The sequence below is a fragment of the Syngnathus acus genome, chromosome 12 (genome assembly GCF_901709675.1).
Source record: "Syngnathus acus chromosome 12, fSynAcu1.2, whole genome shotgun sequence".
In the NCBI taxonomy this organism is placed as follows: Eukaryota; Metazoa; Chordata; class Actinopteri; order Syngnathiformes; family Syngnathidae; genus Syngnathus; species Syngnathus acus.
In genome coordinates this window covers 2680597-2699827 of record NC_051097.1, presented here as the reverse complement: position 1 = coordinate 2699827, position 19231 = coordinate 2680597, and the positions used below count along the sequence as shown (strand labels likewise).

At 39.8% G+C, this 19231-nt stretch overlaps 1 protein-coding gene across 5 annotated transcripts in view; it reads left to right on the top strand.

Annotated features, from left to right (window-relative positions):
- Window positions 1-19231, top strand: part of dcc (DCC netrin 1 receptor) — a 219279-nt gene that overhangs the window by 138436 nt on the left and 61612 nt on the right. For all 5 annotated transcript variants that reach the window (XM_037266286.1, XM_037266285.1, XM_037266284.1 and 2 more), the window contains exons 12-15: window positions 3201-3250; window positions 15422-15563; window positions 17348-17458; window positions 18104-18298. In XM_037266286.1, the coding sequence (XP_037122181.1) occupies window positions 3201-3250; window positions 15422-15563; window positions 17348-17458; window positions 18104-18298 (498 nt within the window). The remainder of the gene's footprint in view (window positions 1-3200; window positions 3251-15421; window positions 15564-17347; window positions 17459-18103; window positions 18299-19231) is intronic.

The window sequence follows — 19231 nt, the reverse complement described above, 5'->3', positions numbered from 1 at the left end:
GCAAAGAGCTGAAATAAAACAAATAAAAAATTGCAGAAGTGGGAAGCAAGGTGAGCATGTCTTCTTTCGAAATACACTGCTCAAAACAATTAAAGGAACCGTTTTTTTTATCAGGGTATGGCATGAATTCAATTAGACTTTTCTGATAAGGTTTTGGTCTGGTACGTGGCAGAGGGGGTTGTTAATCAGTTTCAGCTGCATTGGTGTTGATGGAATTAACAACAGGTCCACTAGAGGGGCAACAACGAGATGGTCCCCAAAACAGGACTGATTTTGCAGGTGGAGGCCATTTCAAGTTCCTCCCTCTTGATCTTTTTTAACTGTTTTTCCACAAGTGTTGGCTTTAGCTAGAGTCATTATCACGACTGGGAGCATGAGGCGATTTCTTAACCCTCCTGAAGTTGCGCAGATTGTCCAACTCCTCCAGGATGGCACATCCATGCGTGCTGTTGCACGAAGATTTGATGTGTCTCCCAGTACAATTTCCAGAGCATGGAGGAGATTCCAGGAGACAGGCAGTTACTCTAGGAGAGCTGGACAGGGCCGTAGACGCTCCTCATTCCATCAGCAGGACCGATATCTGCTGCTTTGTGCTAGGAGGAACAGGTTGAGCACTGCCGGTGCCCTACAGAATGACCTCCAGCAGGCTACTGGTGTGAATGTCTCTGCCCAAACAGTCAGAAACAGACTTCACGAGGGTGGCCTCAGGGCACGACGTCCTGTAGTGTTTCCTGTGCTCATTGCTCAGCACCGTGGAGCTCGATTGGCATTTGCCATAGAACACCAGAATTGGCAAGTCCGCCACTGGCGCCCTGTGCTTTTCACAGATGAGAGCAGGTTTACCCTGAGCACCTGTGATAGACGTGAAAGGGTCTGAAGAAGCCAAGGAGAGCGCTATGCTGCCTGCAACATCATTCAGCATGACCGGTTTGGTGGTGGGTCAGTGATGGTCTGGGGAGGCATTTCCATGGAGGGACGAACAGACCTCTGCAGGCTAGAGAACGGCAGTCTGACTGCCATTAGGTATCGGGATGAAATCCTTGCACCCATGGTCAGACCCTACGTGCAGTAGGTCCTGGGTTCCTCCTGATCCACAACAATGCCCGGCCTGTTGTGGCAAGAGTATGCAGACAGTATCTGGAGGATGAAGGAATTGACACAATTGAATGGCCCTCACGATCACCTGATCTAAACCCGATAGAACACCTCTGGGACATAATGTTTCGGTCCATCATACGCCGCCAGGTTGCTCCTCGGACTTTACATGAGCTCACTGATGCCCTTAGACAGATCTGGGAGGACATCTCACAAGACACCATCCGTCGTCTCATTAGGAGCATGCCGCGACGTTGTCAAGCATGCATACAAGCTCGTGGGGGCCACACAAGATATTGAAAAGAATTTTGAGTTGCAGAAATTGAATTTAGGCAAAAAGGACGAGCCTGCCATATCATTTTTTCACTTTGATTTTTGGGGTGTCTGTATACTGAGCCCTCTGTAGGCTGAAAACCTTTATTTCCATCAAAAGATGTGGCATCCTTTTGTTCCTGAGACATTAAACTGTCCATATCAGTATAGATATCCCCCCAAAAACATTTTACCATTGAAATCTGAATTGTTTTCAAAGTGTTCCTTTAATTTTTTTGAGCAGTGTACATGGTTCCAGTTGCAGTTTTAAGGGTCATTTAAAACTAAGTTTAATGCTGAATGAAAAAAAAATCGTCTCTCCTGCTCATCATTTTGAATGTTGGATGAACAAAAAAATACATTCCAGCACATAAACAAATTTTATAGCACCCATAGAAACACATGCAAGCACATGGAGAACATACAAACAACACACAGAGATGTTACAACTGAAATTTAAACCCACATCTCCTGACTGTGAGGCAGGCGTGTTTAGCAATATTCCACAATGCTACCTCTATCAACTCTCCTTGGACAAAAAAGACATTTTAACATACGCATTCTATAATTTAAAACAATGTAATTCTGTATGTGGCCGATAACTTGGTAGTTACAGTATATTTTTAAGTTATTATAATTAATATGTAAAATATTAGGGGTAACCCCTTCACATGGTTTCTTATTTTCAAGGGGCTCCTATACAATATATAGAATAAATTAGCCATTCTCATTTCAGTTCTTTCAGCGGTGCCGTGTAAATAAACTTTGTTCAGCATTCCTCCACACCCACTCATTCCCATTCCAGTCACAGCAGCAATGTCGCTGCACAGCACATCACTGAGGCGGACTCATAATTGGACTCAGACCCACAGCGTCTGATATTAGAAGCTGGCAAGATTGCAACAGGGATGAAACCATTAGTTTAAGTGGCTATCTGGTATTCCTCTTATAGGTGTCACAAAATGAGGTTTAATCTTACTGTGCAAACTGCTTGACTCTGTTAAACCTCTAAACCTTACTTGTATTCGGGTCACAGCACTAACATAACCTAAAAGCACATCTCCATACCAGGCTTTTACACATGGCCTCGATACGAGAGACGTGCATACTTGCAAGAAGAATACCATCACTCTAAATCCCTGAGAGTCATGTTTGGTTATACGCTGTTACAGTTGGGGCTTCTCATGATATGTCACATGAATAATGATGAACACGAGATGTCTGCAACTGTTTGTATTTTGTTTAGAATGGAAGAGCAGGGAGATTCTATTTGTTTATTGAATGTGCTCCTGTTGCGACAAACACATTAAGGTACCTGTGCTATTGTGTTCAGCGTTAATGAATTTCAATGTCAGTATTGAGGCTTTTAACAAGACTAAGTAAAATAATCTGTCCTTGAGATATAGTCATCATTTCAAAAAGATATCTATCATCAGGAAATGCTTATGTAATAGATGGCAGTTTGCACCGCACAAATGTGCATGAGTAAAAGCTCACTTCTGAGAGCCTTCAAAAGAGAGTGCTGGGTTTGTGGCCCGGGCTTTGCATTTGCAAGATAGTTATGCGGTGGCATTGCAGGTCCAAAGCCCAAGTAGGTTTGGCTTGGATGCAACATTTATTTTTTGGGCAAAATGATAACATTCGATGCACGGATGCCTGAACTTATTTAAAATAGTTTGTAGTATTTATATACAGTATGCGTTACACTATTTATGTCTGAATTTTCAGAAAATAGGTGATGCTTTTGTCTTGTATTTTCACCTTTTCACCACTTGTATTTGTTTCCTATGCAGTACCCAGTGCACCTCCCCAGAACATCACCTTAGAGGTTGTGCTTTCCAGGGTAAGATATCTAATTTTCAAATCTTTTCAACATTTTTTTTTAAAGATATTCCCATTATATGTTGTTGTCCACCGTGTCTTAAGGTCTTCACGTGCATAGGTTTAGCTTCTATTTTCAATTTGAACCCCCCAAAACATGTCGTGTTTTGGAGCCTCTGATGCAGGTCAGAGGAGAATTCATTCATAATAAATGGAACAAGGAAACATTTAACCAATAAATACTTGATGCTCAGGCCAAACAATACAGAGAATTAACACCACCACCTATATGCTAAACATGCCAAGATTGATTAATTTTACCTGTATATCATAATATACAAACATAAACTTTATTTAATTTTAGTATGCACAATGACAGACGTTTAAAACTGACATCAGCTTTTAATTAAGTTCGTTGTAAACTACACAAACGATTAACATGATTTTACCGGCTGTGATTGATTATGTTTATTCTGACTTTACAAGTGTGACATTGGCATCAGTCAACCGTTTTCCTCTTGTGAACAGACCTCATTTTACTGATTGATATCCACCGCAAATATGTTCACATGTTGCCACGCTCATACACTATTCACATTGATTCATGGGAAGGTTGTTAAAAAAAATAGCATTCAGAGACAGAATCAGACAAAGGAACGTAATAATCATTGTGACAGACATACCTGGAACATGGACCCAAGGTCTTGCATCATGTATTTGTCCACAAGCTTTCAATTTGAAGGCTAAAATGCTATTCTGTTCTCAGCAATAATTAGATACACTAATTATTGTGATGCTAACCCCTGAGCTTCATGATTTTGCTCATTGTGAGCCGTTCTGCTGACTCCTGGATTCTGCGTGTGTGTAGAGTGAATGTGTTAAATTACTACATTTTGCCTCCTTCTAACTTTACATTTTATTTCTAATTCAGCCGCTTGGTAATGAAATGCTTTCTCCATATGGGAAAATGTCACTCTTTATGGGGTCTTGCTCCCGGTCATCATAGTAACAAAATCCTTACTTGCCATTGTGGGTGAGCCGGGGTAAGCCATGATATAAAATTGCCCTGCCACAATCCTAGTGTGAATTATATAGTACATCCAGATTGCTAAGAATGGATGCTACATGTACTATAATTCACTATCATTTGTGTATTTTGACATTGTTACTCCTTTGCATAAGAGAGTAAGTCTAATTTAAAAACGTAAATGGCCTTCCTCCTGAACTGTATAATTTTTCCTGACATATATTTAGTCCACGCAATTCACCATCAGAGAATACGAAAAATGATTCCAAATATAATGTGGACGGCTCATAATTCATGTCCATAAAGAGGTGGTTCAGACTGTCTGTGGAGAGCTGACCTCATTTAGTTTCTGTCTGCTAACGTTCCTGAATGTGATTGATATTTCTCTGCTTAAAGGCCTGATCGATGCATGATGTCAGAGCTGCAGTTTGATGTCGAGAAACAGTGAATAGACTTTTCTTTTCAAAAGACTAAGTTCAGATCAACAATAGCAACACTGTTGTTTTGATAAGTCATGATCATTCAAATTATTTTATTTGTTTTTTAAGTGTTGCAGATTTAAAATTATTTATTTATTTATTTATTCATTCATTTACTTATTTATGAACCTGTTGCAGATTTAAAATTATTTATTTATTTGTTTATTTATTTATTTCTCTGATTAAACACAAAACACATTATTCTTATTGTGTTTTCATACATAAATCATATTTAGAACTTAAATGTTTTTTTTGTTTTTTTCAGAATGGTCAGGGCCAGCTCTTCTTTCAGTCAGTGTCCCAGCTGGCTTCGATATATTTGAGCTACAAGCATCCCTGCTCATGCATGCGGGCGATGTGGCTATGAAAAGCTTTTGAAATGTGAATCAAAATGAAAAAGGGATTTGCACACCTGTCCCAGCCTTAATAATGTACATGCACATGATGTGAACCAAATTTGGTATTTGTTTGTCTGGAGGCTTAGCAGATGTTGCCATGCTGTTGACAGAACAATGTCAGACACATCAAAAGTAATGAAATGCTGAAGAGCTTCCAAATGCATTTTACCGATGTAGCGGGTAGAAGTAGAATAGTTTATGCTTATATTGAATTATCAAGGGGCACTTTATCCAGCGGAGAATTGAGGAAGATGAATAGATTACATTTCTTATGAATTTAGACTAAGCATCTGGGGGTGAATGAGCTTCGCCTGTTGTTCCTAAAGGCTCTTGATGTTGTAGGGCTGTGTCTTGGTTGACAAGTCAGAGGCAACATCGTCATCAGTCCAGGGTAGTGTCTCTGGACTGGTAGACAGAATAGTGGTCACCCTTTTTTAAGAAGGAGAACCAGAGGGTGTGTTTGAACTGTATGGGACCACACCCATCAGCCCCTTTGCAAGGTCTTTTCAAGGGTTATTGAAAGGAGGTTCCATTTTGAAGTCACTTCGCTGATTCAGAAGATCCATGTGGTTTTCATCCAGGATCAGTGGACAAGCTCTCGGCACTCAGAAATATCTTAGAGGAGGCCCTGGAGTTTTTCCCATTCAGTCTACATGTGCTTTGTGTGCTTGGAGAAAGTATTCACTTGTATTTTTTAATAATAAGAATAAAGATGCTAATAATAATAAATTTTATTTATAAGACGCCTTTCAAGCCACTTAGGGCCTTAATGCACTTTTTGTGTTCTTCCTATTTTACTCCCGTAGTCATATTTATTGGTTAACTAATCACCGCATTCCAGTGTATCTTGCTCCACCCTTTAGTAACTACAATGCTAGGGTTTGTATCACAATGGACGGCGGGTGCAACAAAGTACGAGAGTAAAGATCAATTCTTGACCGAAATCGCAAAAACAACAATCATAACTGCGAAGCGTAAAGTACAAATTCAAAGTGTATTCACTAAAACCTGTGCTATGAAAACAGGTGGTGACGCACAATCGCTGAATTTTAACATGAATGTTTTTGCACTCTCGGAGGAAGCCAGACTATAACCAACACAAACTCGACACCATATTTAATTTTTCACAGCCGAAAATAATTTAAATTATATGCATTCTGTATCAGTGGTGTGCCCTCCACTGTGCTGTGGCTCAACTAAACAAGCAACATCAGACAGAATTCAAGTCCAAATAAGAAAAATGCAGCAATATTGGTTGGACCCAGTCAGTTGTTAGCAAACTTTGAATCCCCCTGCTGTTTAAAAGTTGGCCCAATCAAACCAGCTTCTCAGCAATCAATTTCCAAATCTGCCGTTTCCAGAAGATTCCTCTACTCAGTGGAGCATGACTGTCAAAAGGACTGCTTTTGTTGTATGCTTGGGTGATTACTGTGTCCTTGTATGTGTATTTGCTTTGAATTCTCTTCGGTATCCAGGCTGGGTATTTTTCTGTCTGGACTTTTTTAGGCTCGAGATCTGGATGGAATTGTGAAAACATCCACTTTACTATTAATTTAACACTTTTATTTACTTTACTTACTCAACTTTTATTACCAAACAGAAGCAGTTTAATCGGTTTCCTGGTGTTTGTTTGTGAGATTAAAACCAATTTAAATCGTAACTAATGGAACAGCAAAACATCCTACTGAAATTACTTTTATTAAATTACGTTATTTTAGTTTTACTACCTCAAATATTTTATCACCAACTGTTGTGTTTTTTTATTTCACGTTGCCCTATTGGACCCCCCCCCCAAAAAAAACTTATTTGGCTCGTGATTTCTTCTTTCCTCGATCATCGAGAGAGTCTGGATTGACATCTTTTTTTTTTTTTAAACAGATTGCATGATGTCACTTCTGTCCCTATTAAGTTTCAGTTTAATCTGAATCATATAATGGTACGACTGGAGGTCCATGATCAAAATCCACCACAATGATTTCCAGGGAATTTTCTTGCTCCTTATGTACTTATAGCTGCACCTCCAGATCAACTGTAAGTGTCCCTGACAGCATTCCTAGCCATCCTCAAACGCTGGTCCAATTTGAGCCTTTTCAAACTGTTTCAAAATGTGTTGTTTTTGTCAACAATACATTTGTACACTACTGAACGTTCTTAGGCCATGAAAAATATAAAATATAAATTAGGTGTTTTTAAGGTTACGAGGGTTAGCCTATTCTTCTATTGTAATTGCATGTTATTACTACAGTAGTAGTGGTTGTACCTCAATAACAGGCTTTTCAAATGTTTCTTCGAGCCATGTTTTCTGAGCACCAAACATCCTAGAGATTAAAAATGTAGTTTTCTTTTTGTTTTGTTGTTGTTTGAGTGCTGAGGGGACCTCCCACATTTACTGCAACTGTCTGCTTTGCAGAGGTTTCAATGTTTTGTGGTGTGTCTTCAAATGTTTCTTCAAATCAGAAGTCTTTGAAGTCAGACAACATTTTGTAACTACCAGATTGTAAAACAAAGTGCAATACTTTTCCTCTTTAGCGGAGACAAGCTGAAAATAGTGACTGTATTTTCAGCTTATAAACATGAATCTCTCGTCTTCTTCCGTTGTTGTGAATGTTGCTGGATGAATGGTACACATGAGTTCTCAACATTCTGAAAATGTGACTTAACACATATGCGATGTTACTCGTCAACACGGAAGAAGTAAGCGTACATACTATATACTGAAAATTAACAAATATATTTTATCAAGGACAATGACAAACACAGTAACATACAGTGACTTATACAAGTATGTTCTATCAGATGACTATAAATAGGAACCTTTGATTTCTTTTTAACAAAAAAGTAAAACGTTATTCAGGTGTTTCATTACTCAGTTCACTGTTCATCAGTGGGTGATACATTAGTTCTTCTGCCGGCCAGTACAGTCCCCGCTTGAACTGAACTGAGAAAAGAAAAGAGTTCATGAAATAACTCCATTCCGTATGTTAACTCAAAAGATTTGTTTGTTTGAATGAATCAATCAAGGATGTCACAATACTAATAGAGCTCAAATCTTGATATAAATGCTCATGAAAATTGAGGTACAAATGAAACTAAGAAAAAAAAGAGGCTATAGGAATAATGAGCAGCAGCTGCAGCCAAAATAGGAAGGCATAAAAGAATGCGGAGAAGCAATAATAGCTGCAGTTATAATAAATGAATGTGTATCCCCGGTGACAATAACCAGCTTGTAGGGTTGAGCAGCGGTTGCATTGCAGTTGTACAACTTGACTGCCAACAAAATATAAAGAAGTAGGAACGTTGGTTAAGCAAGTGTGGCAGCAGCCCTATCATATTGTAAACTTACCACATATCATTTAATAAGCACCAGTGAGAGCTGTTAAAAAAAATTTGCTTTTTAGAATAGAATAGAATAGAATAGAATGCCCTTTATTGTCATTTTACAACTTAGTTGTACAACGAAATTTGGAGAGCTACTCCCTTTCTAGTGCAAAACATTACAAAAATTAAAAAAAGTATAAAGGAAATCTAAGAATAAAAGTGAAAGATCTTATTTACAGTATGAGTATAAGTCTAAGAATAAAAGTGAAGATCTTATTTACAGTATGTTCAATGCGGGTATTTATATTAACAGGAATAATGACACTCTGTAGAGCAGGGGTGCCCAAACTTTTTCAGCTCGCGAGCTACTTTTGAAATGACCAAGTCACAAAGATCTACACACTAAAAAAAATTTATATATATATATATATATGTCATCGTGAAAAAAAAGTCCCACTCCCATTCCCTATGAAAGTGATACTTCTTACTATGGCCAGCTGCCCCACTCATTTTTATACCCTTTCTTAAGTTTAAGAGAAAAAACAGGGTTCTGACAATTGGAGGGAACTCGCGAGCTAGCGTGTTTGTGTTGTGTTGTTAGCGTCGTTGTTTGTACACGCGTCACGTGCGAAAAAAAAATAAATTAAAAAAATAAAAACATTTTAATATCACGACCAATAGTGGCTTGGCGATCGACCGGTCGATCGCGATCGACGTATTGGGCACCCCTGCTGTAGAGCATTGACATCAACCAAAGATCAAACCAAATTGTAATTATGTCCTTTTATTAATGGGCAAAACAAATACTTCAAATGTATGAATTATTTGAAAACTGACATTTTTTTACATTTGCATATGCTTGAAATAGGTTACACCGGTGAAAAGTCTTAATTTATTTTTGTCGAAAAATGTGTCAACTTATATTGTGATCATAAGTGGAAGAATTTCAAATCTGCATGGGTTCCTTTCGCGCTGGACTATGCACCACCTCTCTATGATACCTCATTTAAAATATGTAAGGTAGTTTTCACCAAAAAAAAAACATATAAACAAGTAGTACTGTTTATTACTGTGATGGCTGAATACCAATTAACATAGGCAGACTTTTTAAATTAATGTTTTTGGTTAAATCCAATCAGATAATGTATCCAAACAATGTGCAATGTTATTTGTTATTGCTAAATATGTCCAAAATTGAGTTGACACCTTCTCACTTCTCGAAATAAAGAGGTTATTCATTCTCCTTCATGGATGGTTTGCCACTGTGTCCCTCTGTCGGAGTTGTTCCAACATGTATTTAACTTCTGTATTGTTTCCATGGAGACCACATATCCAACTGTGTGCTGTCAAAGTGACTAATTAGTTAATGAAGCGCACAGTGATGCCAGGCCTGAGGAAGGGAGGTGAGCAAGAAGAGGAAAAGACCCAATATGGAGCTATTTGGCAAATAGCATCCTCTCATCTCGCCTCCTCCCCCTCCATAATCAGTTCTGCTGTAATCAATTAGCAGGGTGAGGAGACGCATGGGGAACAGGTGCACGCTAAATGTTAATGAATTCTTCGGTGGCCCGTGTCACTATAACATTGGTAGATTGTTTAACTGTACTGCAATTCACCCTGGAACTTAAACTTTTTTCAGTACATTTAAGCAACAGATTTGGGCAGAGGCAGCATTTTGTGCAGCATGTGGCCACTTTGCTTCTATCACAAGAGCGAAAGAGCAATTATGAGAAATTCCATTATTTACATGAAACCAAAATCAACTAGAATTAATTGTAAATGTGTTTTTAATTAGATTTTCTTCAACCCTTAGATGCACAAGTGACTGTACCCTACACTCTTCCATAAGTATTAGAATTTGTTTGTATGCCATTTTTGTCATTTGGGTAGCGTAATTCACTTCTATATTAGGTATTATAGCTAGGACCACACAACAATGATTTCATGTTCGAAATATCTTTATTTTGAACTTTTTAACTTCTTTGAAAAAGACAATTACCTAGAACAGTCATAGAGAAATGTGAACTTTGTGAATACTATGTATGTGCTTGCGTGCGTGCGTGTGTGTGTCTCTCTCTCTGTCCTTCTGTCTGTCTGTCTCTCTTTTTCTCTCTTCTCTCTTTCCTCTCTGACCTTCCATATTTGTGCACTTCATCACCTCTTATATTATATTGTGATAAAGGGCTCCCATGCATCTTTTGGTGAGACAGTACTGCTAAGCCCTTGTGCAGGCCTTGCTCCCTGAAGATATGTGGCTCTCTCTGTAAGTTAAAATTTAAAATGCCATTGTCAAAAAAAATTTTTTTTGAGGAATACCTGGAATATGAAAAGATTAAAAAAAATTGTCATGAAGATATTTAAAAAAAAAACAACCTCACCGGGTCATTTTTTACCCACGTATGCATCTAAGATTTAAAACTAGGTGCAGGGTATCAAACTAGGGTCAGGGTTTCAAACTAGGCTTTCAAACTAGGGTTAGGGTTTCAAACTAGGGTTTAAAACTTGGGTTGGGGTTTCAAACTAGGATTAGAGTTTCAAACTAGGGTTTCAAACTAGGGTTTGGGTTTAAAACTAAGGTTTAAAACTTGCGTTGGCGTTTCGAACTAGGGTTAGGGTTTCAAACTAGGGTTTCAAACTAGGGTTAGGGTTCAAAACTAGAGTTTAAAACTAGGGTTCGGATGTAAAACTAGGGTTAGGGATTCAAACTAGGGTTTCAAACTAGGGTTAGGGTTTCAAACTAGGGTTAGGGTTTCAAACAAGGGTTAGGGTTTCGAACTAGGGTTTCAAACTAGGGTTAAGGTTTCAAAGTCAAAGTCTGCTTTATTGTCAATTTCTTCACATGACAAGACACACAAAGAAATCGAAATTACGTTCCCACTATCCCATGGTGACAAGACATAGTACACAATATACATACAAGTAAACAACACAAAAAAATAAAAACAAGAAGGCACAAACAATGAATAAATAAGAGTGATGAATAAATAATAAATGAACAAATAACATAACAAATAAGAGGAGCAAAAATGGAGCAAGTGTGCATACAGCAGACAGTCAGAATATAGCGCAAAAGTACAGGACGCTACGCAGAACGGGGGAGAGAGTTCAGGATCCTAAAAAACTAGAGTTAAAGTTTCCAGGTGGACAACTGCCACTACCACCAGGACAATAGTTTGAGTCCTTATCATCAGAAATTTTGGACTTAGAGTCCAACCCTGTTACTGCCTCTCCATCATCCATCAGCATCTGTAGAACCATTTTAGCTGTATATTGAGCAGCTATGAGACCTTGGATGAGGAAACAACATGAATAATGCTTTCAACTATTGAAATCAAACAATATGTAGCTATATAAACAAATGCACTCACAGAGAGAGTGTGTGCGTTTGTGGATATCCGTCTGTGCGTTTGTGGGTCATCGTTGAGTAACTGGAGCTGTGGCAATAAGGTGGCCCTTTCCTGTTGTGACGATCATCCTTGAGCTATGATGAAGAGGTGAAAAAGGAGTCACGTCAAGGTGAAAAAGGAGTGCTTATCAAGCCTAATATCAGGGACAACTGATTCGTGCTGACCTAGTGGGATATGGCTTCAGCTATTGCTAAAACGAATTCGTGTGTGAATGGTGAGGCCATGGGGAACAACTTCCAGATGCCATTGAAGTAATTCTGGTCCACCATCAGGAGGGGTTGCAGTGCATCATCATCAACACTGTTTATAATTGAGGTCGGTTGCTGTTGACCTTGACTCGGGATGCTACTGACATTCTTGCCAGTGAGAGGTCTGGGGACCCTGAGGTGGGCTCTCTTAAGTCCGGGGTTCAGATCATTTACGTGGTTAAAAAGCTTGGTGGCAGATCTCTAGGCATGAATGAGACCCGATCAGAGTTCCTAATGATGTTTTGGGCCTCCCTTGTTTGACACACCTCTGCAACACTCCGATGAATTTGAGAACAGTGCCTCTGGATTGGCAAAGCAGGGTGGTGATCCAACATTTTAAGGCGCATCTTTGACCCTCCTTTCTAAACTATTGCACTTATTGCATCATTGCGCACACATACTTATGATGGGCCCTTGTGCAACCAGTGTCAGAGTTTGGTCTGAATTGCCATCTTCCGCCACTTCATCATGGATTCTGTTCATAACCTACGAGCACAATCTCTACGTGCAGCCAAAGCATCGAGGTGGTCCGTTCAGGTGGCTGCAGTGTTACGACTGCTTCCTGCAGATGATGGGCTTCTGTTAGCTTCATCAAGCTCCAATCTTTAACACTTGCTGGAGCGGTTCAACTGTGAGGGAACTGGGATGAAAATCAGCACTTTCAAATCGGAGGCCATGTACTCAGTTTGAACATCAGATTGAGATCATTCCCCAAATGGAGGTGTTCAAGTAGGAATTTAGAAATTTAATCATGACTGAGGCAAAAATGGAACTTGAAATCGAAAGGTGGATCAGTGCAGATTTTGCAATGATGCAGACTCTGTATTAGTATGTCAGGGTGAAGAAGGAGCTAAATCCAAAGGCAAAGCTCACACTTTAGTGAGCAATATAAATTCCGCCTTCACCCATGCTGTGGGTAATGACTGTAAATGACAAAATCACGAATACAAGCAGCTGAAATTAGTTTTATCCACACGGGTGAAGTAAGATGCTCAGTCAGCTGGGAGCCTGTACCGCTGCATTAAGAGGAGCCAGATGAGGTGGATCTAATTAAGATGTTTCTTGGGCATCTCACAAGTGAGGTGTTTTGGCCAAGTTCCACGGGAAGTAGGCCTGGAGAAGACCCGGGACATCGCACAGTGTGTGAAAAGTCAAAGTGATAATGGTGTGTGACCATATGCAGGGCTGTGGACTCGGACTCGGTCGGACTCGGTCATTTTTGCCGGACTCGGACTCGGTGCTGATTTTGACCGAGTCCACCGAGTCCGACAATAAAAAAAAAAACGTTCAATTTTATTTTCATCATGCTGCTGAGAATGCGCGTCGGACACTAACAGCAATGCCAATCAGCCAAGTCAGCGTAGAGCGCCTGTTTTCCGGGCTCAAGTTTATCATGTCTGATCAGCGCGGCGCGATGAAGGCTGACTTGGTTGAGGCGATTTTGTTCCTAAGAACAAACCCAAGTCGTTGAATTGAAACTTGAAAGTATCTGTTTATTGTATTCGTTTATATGGTTAATAAAGACAAAGCCATCACAAAACTGTTGTAATTATTTAGATTTTGATCTAAATTAGCCTTGAATAAAGACTAAGCAGTCACATGAATTAACAGAAAAAATGGACAGCCGGACTCGGACTCGGACTCGGTGGGCAAGAGGCCGGACTCGGACTCGGACTCGGTGCAAAAATCCGACCGAGTCCACAGCCCTGCTAAGTACATACGCACAGAAAATAATAGACGTCACTCACATTGTAGTACATTTTTAGACGTGAATGTGGGCTAGCTCAATTTAATGTCCATGTTCTGCACTCTGGGTGGCGCGGCTCAGGTGTTATCGTTTTTTTACAATCGTCCTAACACAAATTCCAATACCTGTGTCAGATTTCCAAATGAAACGGGAGATAGAGGCTTGCAGACGGCGGGTGGTTCTTCACCTGCACGTCTTATTCCTCTCACTCCTCTCATTTTCACTCAATGGAGAAACTCCATTGTCCTCCACATCAACAGCTTACTTGTGGCTTATTTCTACTGCTCAGGCTGAGTGGAAAGTAACTACAGAAATGATAGGTTTCTTTTGTGAAAGTGTGGCCAGGCAGCTGCAGAATAGTGCAAAGAATTGCACCAGCAGCAACAACATGTCTTGTTTTGCAAGTAGTGTGTTGATCATTTGGAAATTGAGGCTAAGTAGTGAGTTGCAAAAAAAGAGTGCTGGATACTGAAAATGTGTTATAAAATTTCAAATTCAGTGTTAAGCATGGTTTGTTTTGCAAACTTTGAGACATTTCTTGATCGATATGAATAGTTTTAGAAATGGTGCCACAAGAATCAGTATTGCAGTTTAACCATTCAGAAAAAAATACTAATACATTTTGTAATCCATTAGTCTTCATTAATTAGTGTGCGTCAGCCAATGCGTATGGGATGGCTGATAGCAGATGTCTCAAAGCATTGCACACTTGGGTCTTGGCAAACATCTGTTATTCGTGTGTGTGTGTGTGTGTGTGTGTGTGTGTGTGTGTGTGTGTGTGTGTGTGTGTGTGTGTGTGTGTGTGTGTGTGTGTGTGTGTGTGTGTGTGTGTGTGTGTGTGTGTGTGTGTGTGTGTGTGTGTGTGTGTGTGTGTGTGTGCGTGCATGCGTGTGCGTGCGTGTATTTGTCCTGGTAGGTCGAGGTGCATTGTTAACATGCAAATAAAGCAATTAGCATTCACCCAACATCCAACTATACAAACATCCACATACTACAAAGATAAACACATGTAAAACAACTACTGCCTCAAACTGGACTGATTTAAAAGCAAATTATACTGTACTGGTGCATTAGAATAGTAAATTACGAGTTGAAATGGATTTTATTTTGCTAGGGTGTGTTATCCTGGGCGGCTCGGTGTCGCACTGGGTAGCACGTCCGCCTCACAGTTAGGAGGGTGCGGGTTCGATTCCACCTCTGGCCCTCCCTGTGTGGAGTTTGCATGTTCTCCCCGGGTACGTGTGGGTTTTCTCCGGGCACTCCGGTTTCCTCCCACATCCCAAAAACATGCTTGGTAGGCCGATTGAGCACTCCAAATTGTCCCTAGGAGCGAGTGTGAATGGTTGTTTGTCTCTGTGTGCCTTGCGATTGGCTGGCAACCGGTTCAGGGTGTCCCCCGCCTACTGCCTGATGACGGCTGGGATGTGCTCCAGCACACCCGCGACCCCCGTGGGGACTAAGCGGTTCAGAAAATGGATGGATGTGTTATCCAATTTTTGGAAACGCAACAGTTCTTGATCACTTAATTGTTCCCCAGTCACAGTTCATGTTGTTTTATATGATTTTCAGAGCATAAAAGTATCATGGCAGCCACCTCCACGCAACGCACAAAATGGCATCATCAGCGCTTACAAGATCAAATACAGGAAGACTGGTCGCCGTGGAGACCAAGAAGCCATTGAACCAAACAACCTTTGGTACCTTTTCACAGGTGAGAATCGATCCATCTTGTCCGCGTTCTCAAATTAAAGGAAAGGTAATGGAAAAGTTAATGAAATTGGAGGAGTTTGAAGGGGTTGGCGGCATTATAGGCTTTCGCGTATGAGTCTGTAACAATGAATGCTCAGGAACTCTTTAATACAAAACATTTATCAGCCTCAGGCTTTTTAAAATGTGAATTGAGTTCACATTGTGCTTTTCACTCCTTTTTGTTTTCTCTTATTTTCTCATCTGAAGTATAAATTAATTAAAAAGTCCCAATGATCGTCACACACACATCTGGGTGTGGTGAAATATGTCCTCTGCATTTAACCCATCCCCGTGTGATTTTGATCCATCCCCTGGGGGAGAGGGGAGCAGTGAGCAGCAGCGGCGCCGCGCTCGGGAATCATTTGGTGATCTAACCCCCCAATTCCAACCCTTAATGCTGAGTGCCAAGCAGGGAGGCAATGGGTCCCATTTTTATAGTCTTTGGTATGACCCGGCATACCTCTACACATACGGTATGGATAGTATTTGTGTGGCTGTATTTTTCATTCTGCCACAAGCTATTTTGCCAATGTAGATTTGCAGGATTTAAATGAAACCGATCTTCCTTTTCATTATTTTTTTTACTGAGGTTATCTTCTTGATGTTAGCTCATTTCCCAGAGTCAGAGTATGTTTGTTTGTGCGTGCGTGTGTGTGCATGCCTGTGGGTGTGTTAATGTGGGTGGGCTGTGTATGTCTGGTGGTCATCAGCAATAATCACACCAAGAAAGTCTGAATAAATCTTCACTATATTAACACAAATTTTATTCATGTCCAATCTATGCTCAGTTCATTCATAGGTAGCAAAGGTCATTCCTTGCCTCAGTCAATAACAAAAGAAAATGACAGATTTAGCTGAGATTAACGTTATTATTTTTCAGTGGAAAGGTGTTTCCCACTTCAGAAAAACATGAGTATCTCTTCAAATTGCAGACTGAATATATAACGATGAATCACATAAAAAGTCACATGAAAGTCAATGGCAAGCGGTCGTTGTGAGGAACGTGCATTGAACAAGAATTATTTAATTCTGCATTTTTTTATTATTACTGATAGGACATTAATTGCTTATCTTTGAGTATTTCTTGTCAACCATTAAGATTAAACTGCAGTCAAAGCAGAGAAAAGGTGGAGGATCATCTAGAGAGGTGGAGGCATGCACTAGAAAGGAGGTGAATGAAAATTGGCAGAAGTAAGACAGTGAATAAGCATGAATGATTTGGAGGCGTAAGAGTGAGGCTACACAGAGAAGAGATATTAAAGTTGGAGAAATTTAAACGATTAGTGTGGTAAGGAGGTGAAGAAACAAATCCAAGCGTGTGTGAATGGGTGCAGAAAAGTATGTGGTGTGTTTTGTGAAAGAAGAGTCTTTGATAAGATGAAGAGGAACGTTCTATAAAACATTGGTGAAACTGGCCGTGATGCACCGATTAGAGATAGTCACACTGAAAACACAATACAGCTGGAACTGGCGGAATTTAAGACAATCAGGTTTTCTTTAAGAGTGACCAAATTGGAAAGGATTAGGAATTAGCTCATCAGAAGGACATCTGAGGTCAGATGTTTTGAGGCCAAAGTTTGCAGAGAGCTCAAGCTGAGAAGTTTGGACACAAACCTTTCAAGAAGAAACTCGTGATCGAAAAAAAAAAAAAAAACTTACGTTATCTGTTTTTAAAATGAAATGCACATATAAAATGTCTGTGACTTGTTGGAATTTATTTTCGTACAATCTCCTTTTCCCCTCCAGGTCTGGATAAGGGCAGTCAGTACAGTTTCCAGATCGCAGCCATGACGACGAATGGAACAGGTCCACCCAGTGAGTGGTATACAGCTGAGACACCCGAGAATGATTTAGATGGTGAGAAATCACAGAGCCAATATATGTGTGTGTGTGTGTGTGCGTGTGTGCGTGTGTGTGCGTGTGTGTGCGTGCGTGCGTGCGTATGTGCACGTGTGACTATTTGGGTTTGTGTGAGTCCAGTGATCTGTGAAACAACATGTAAATACCTCCACTATCCCAACATACTCATAAATATTTAAGCAGTTTAAAGGGCAAGACACATGAATAGATGGAAGTTTTGTTAGGGAGGGAAGGGGGATGAATGAAAAGGAGAGCAGAAATACAATCCAATTCTACATACTTAATGAGTTTCATAAATGATGTACGAAGAGAGGGTGTAGATGTTTTGTAAGAGTTTTCTCTTACAAAACATCTACATGTGATCCCAAAAGAGTTATACTTAAGAAATTCACTAAATGTAAACAAAATTGCCTCTGGGTAGAATTTGACTCTTGCGCATCTTTACAAATAGAATTTTTGATTTAGGCCTAAGTATATCTTTTGTTATTGAATTTGACAGAAAGAGCTAGGTGAGGATAACGAGACCATACGATCACAATTAAAAAAAAAAAAAAAAAAAAAAAAGCAGACAAAGAACACACACAGGAACCCCAAACATTTGTTCTTTTTGGGGTGATAATTTGCTATTTGTGTTGTTTACAGAGAGTCAGGTTCCAGACCAGCCCAGCTCTCTGCATGTTAGGCCGCTTCCCAACAGCATCATCATGTCATGGACTCCTCCCCTCAGTCCCAGCATTCTGGTCCGTGGTTACATCATCGGCTATGGGGTGGGAAGTCCCTATGCGGAGACGGTTCGAGTGGACAGCAAGCAGAGATATTACTCCATTGAAAACTTAGGTGAGAAGAGAGGAGAGTGACACACCTCCTGAACAAAGGTTATACAGAATTCTATTAAAATTGTGATGCAGTGCAGATGCAAATGGCACAATTAAAGTGTTTAGCTCAGCATTCAGCATTGTGGTGATGTCCAATAGGAGAGGGACTGATAGAGTGAGAGCTAATATTAATAGATCAACCTGTTACTTACTGGCTGGTGGTTGCTTGAGCAAGGCAATATAAAGAACATTTTAAAATAAAAAAATGAAATTTGTAGTAAATTAATGTTTTAAATGACAGTGTGCTATCCCACTTTATTTTTATTTTTTTAAGTTTCCCTGGATCGGTATGCCATAATTAACCAATGAATTAAAAGTTAAACATACATCGCTTCTTTTATAAGCGTCTTCACAATATCTCCCCCCGTCTTTACGGTACAGGAATTATTTTTCGTCATGTTTTTTCCTCTTCATTTCAATCGACAGCAATACACAACATATCAGTAGCCCAGTCGATAAATAACATTTATTAAACTGCTGCGGATTTGCTTGATTTTGTTAACTTAAGCCCTTGATACCATGATGAAAACCACCGAGAACATCAGTAAAATGCAACGTTGAGTGCAAAGATTTCTAAATTTAATATATTATTTTACAATTTAGTGTCAACGTAGAAATATTAGCTTGCAGTAGAATCTTTGACGGTATTTGCCTGCAAGGTTCCATAAGGCTTAACCTTTTGGGACATCTCACTTGGATGAGCTTGTTTTTCTTTTTCTTTGGAGTTCTCAGTGACACCATGCATCGGCATATACGTATCCTTGTGCGTGTGTTTGTTTGTCATAGCAATTATGTGCACTGTGATGCAAGGCATCTACAAAAGAAACAACAAAGAGACTCTCTGAGATGGTTGGGTGTTTTCTTTTGTCTTTGCATTCCTAATCCTTCTCTCAAT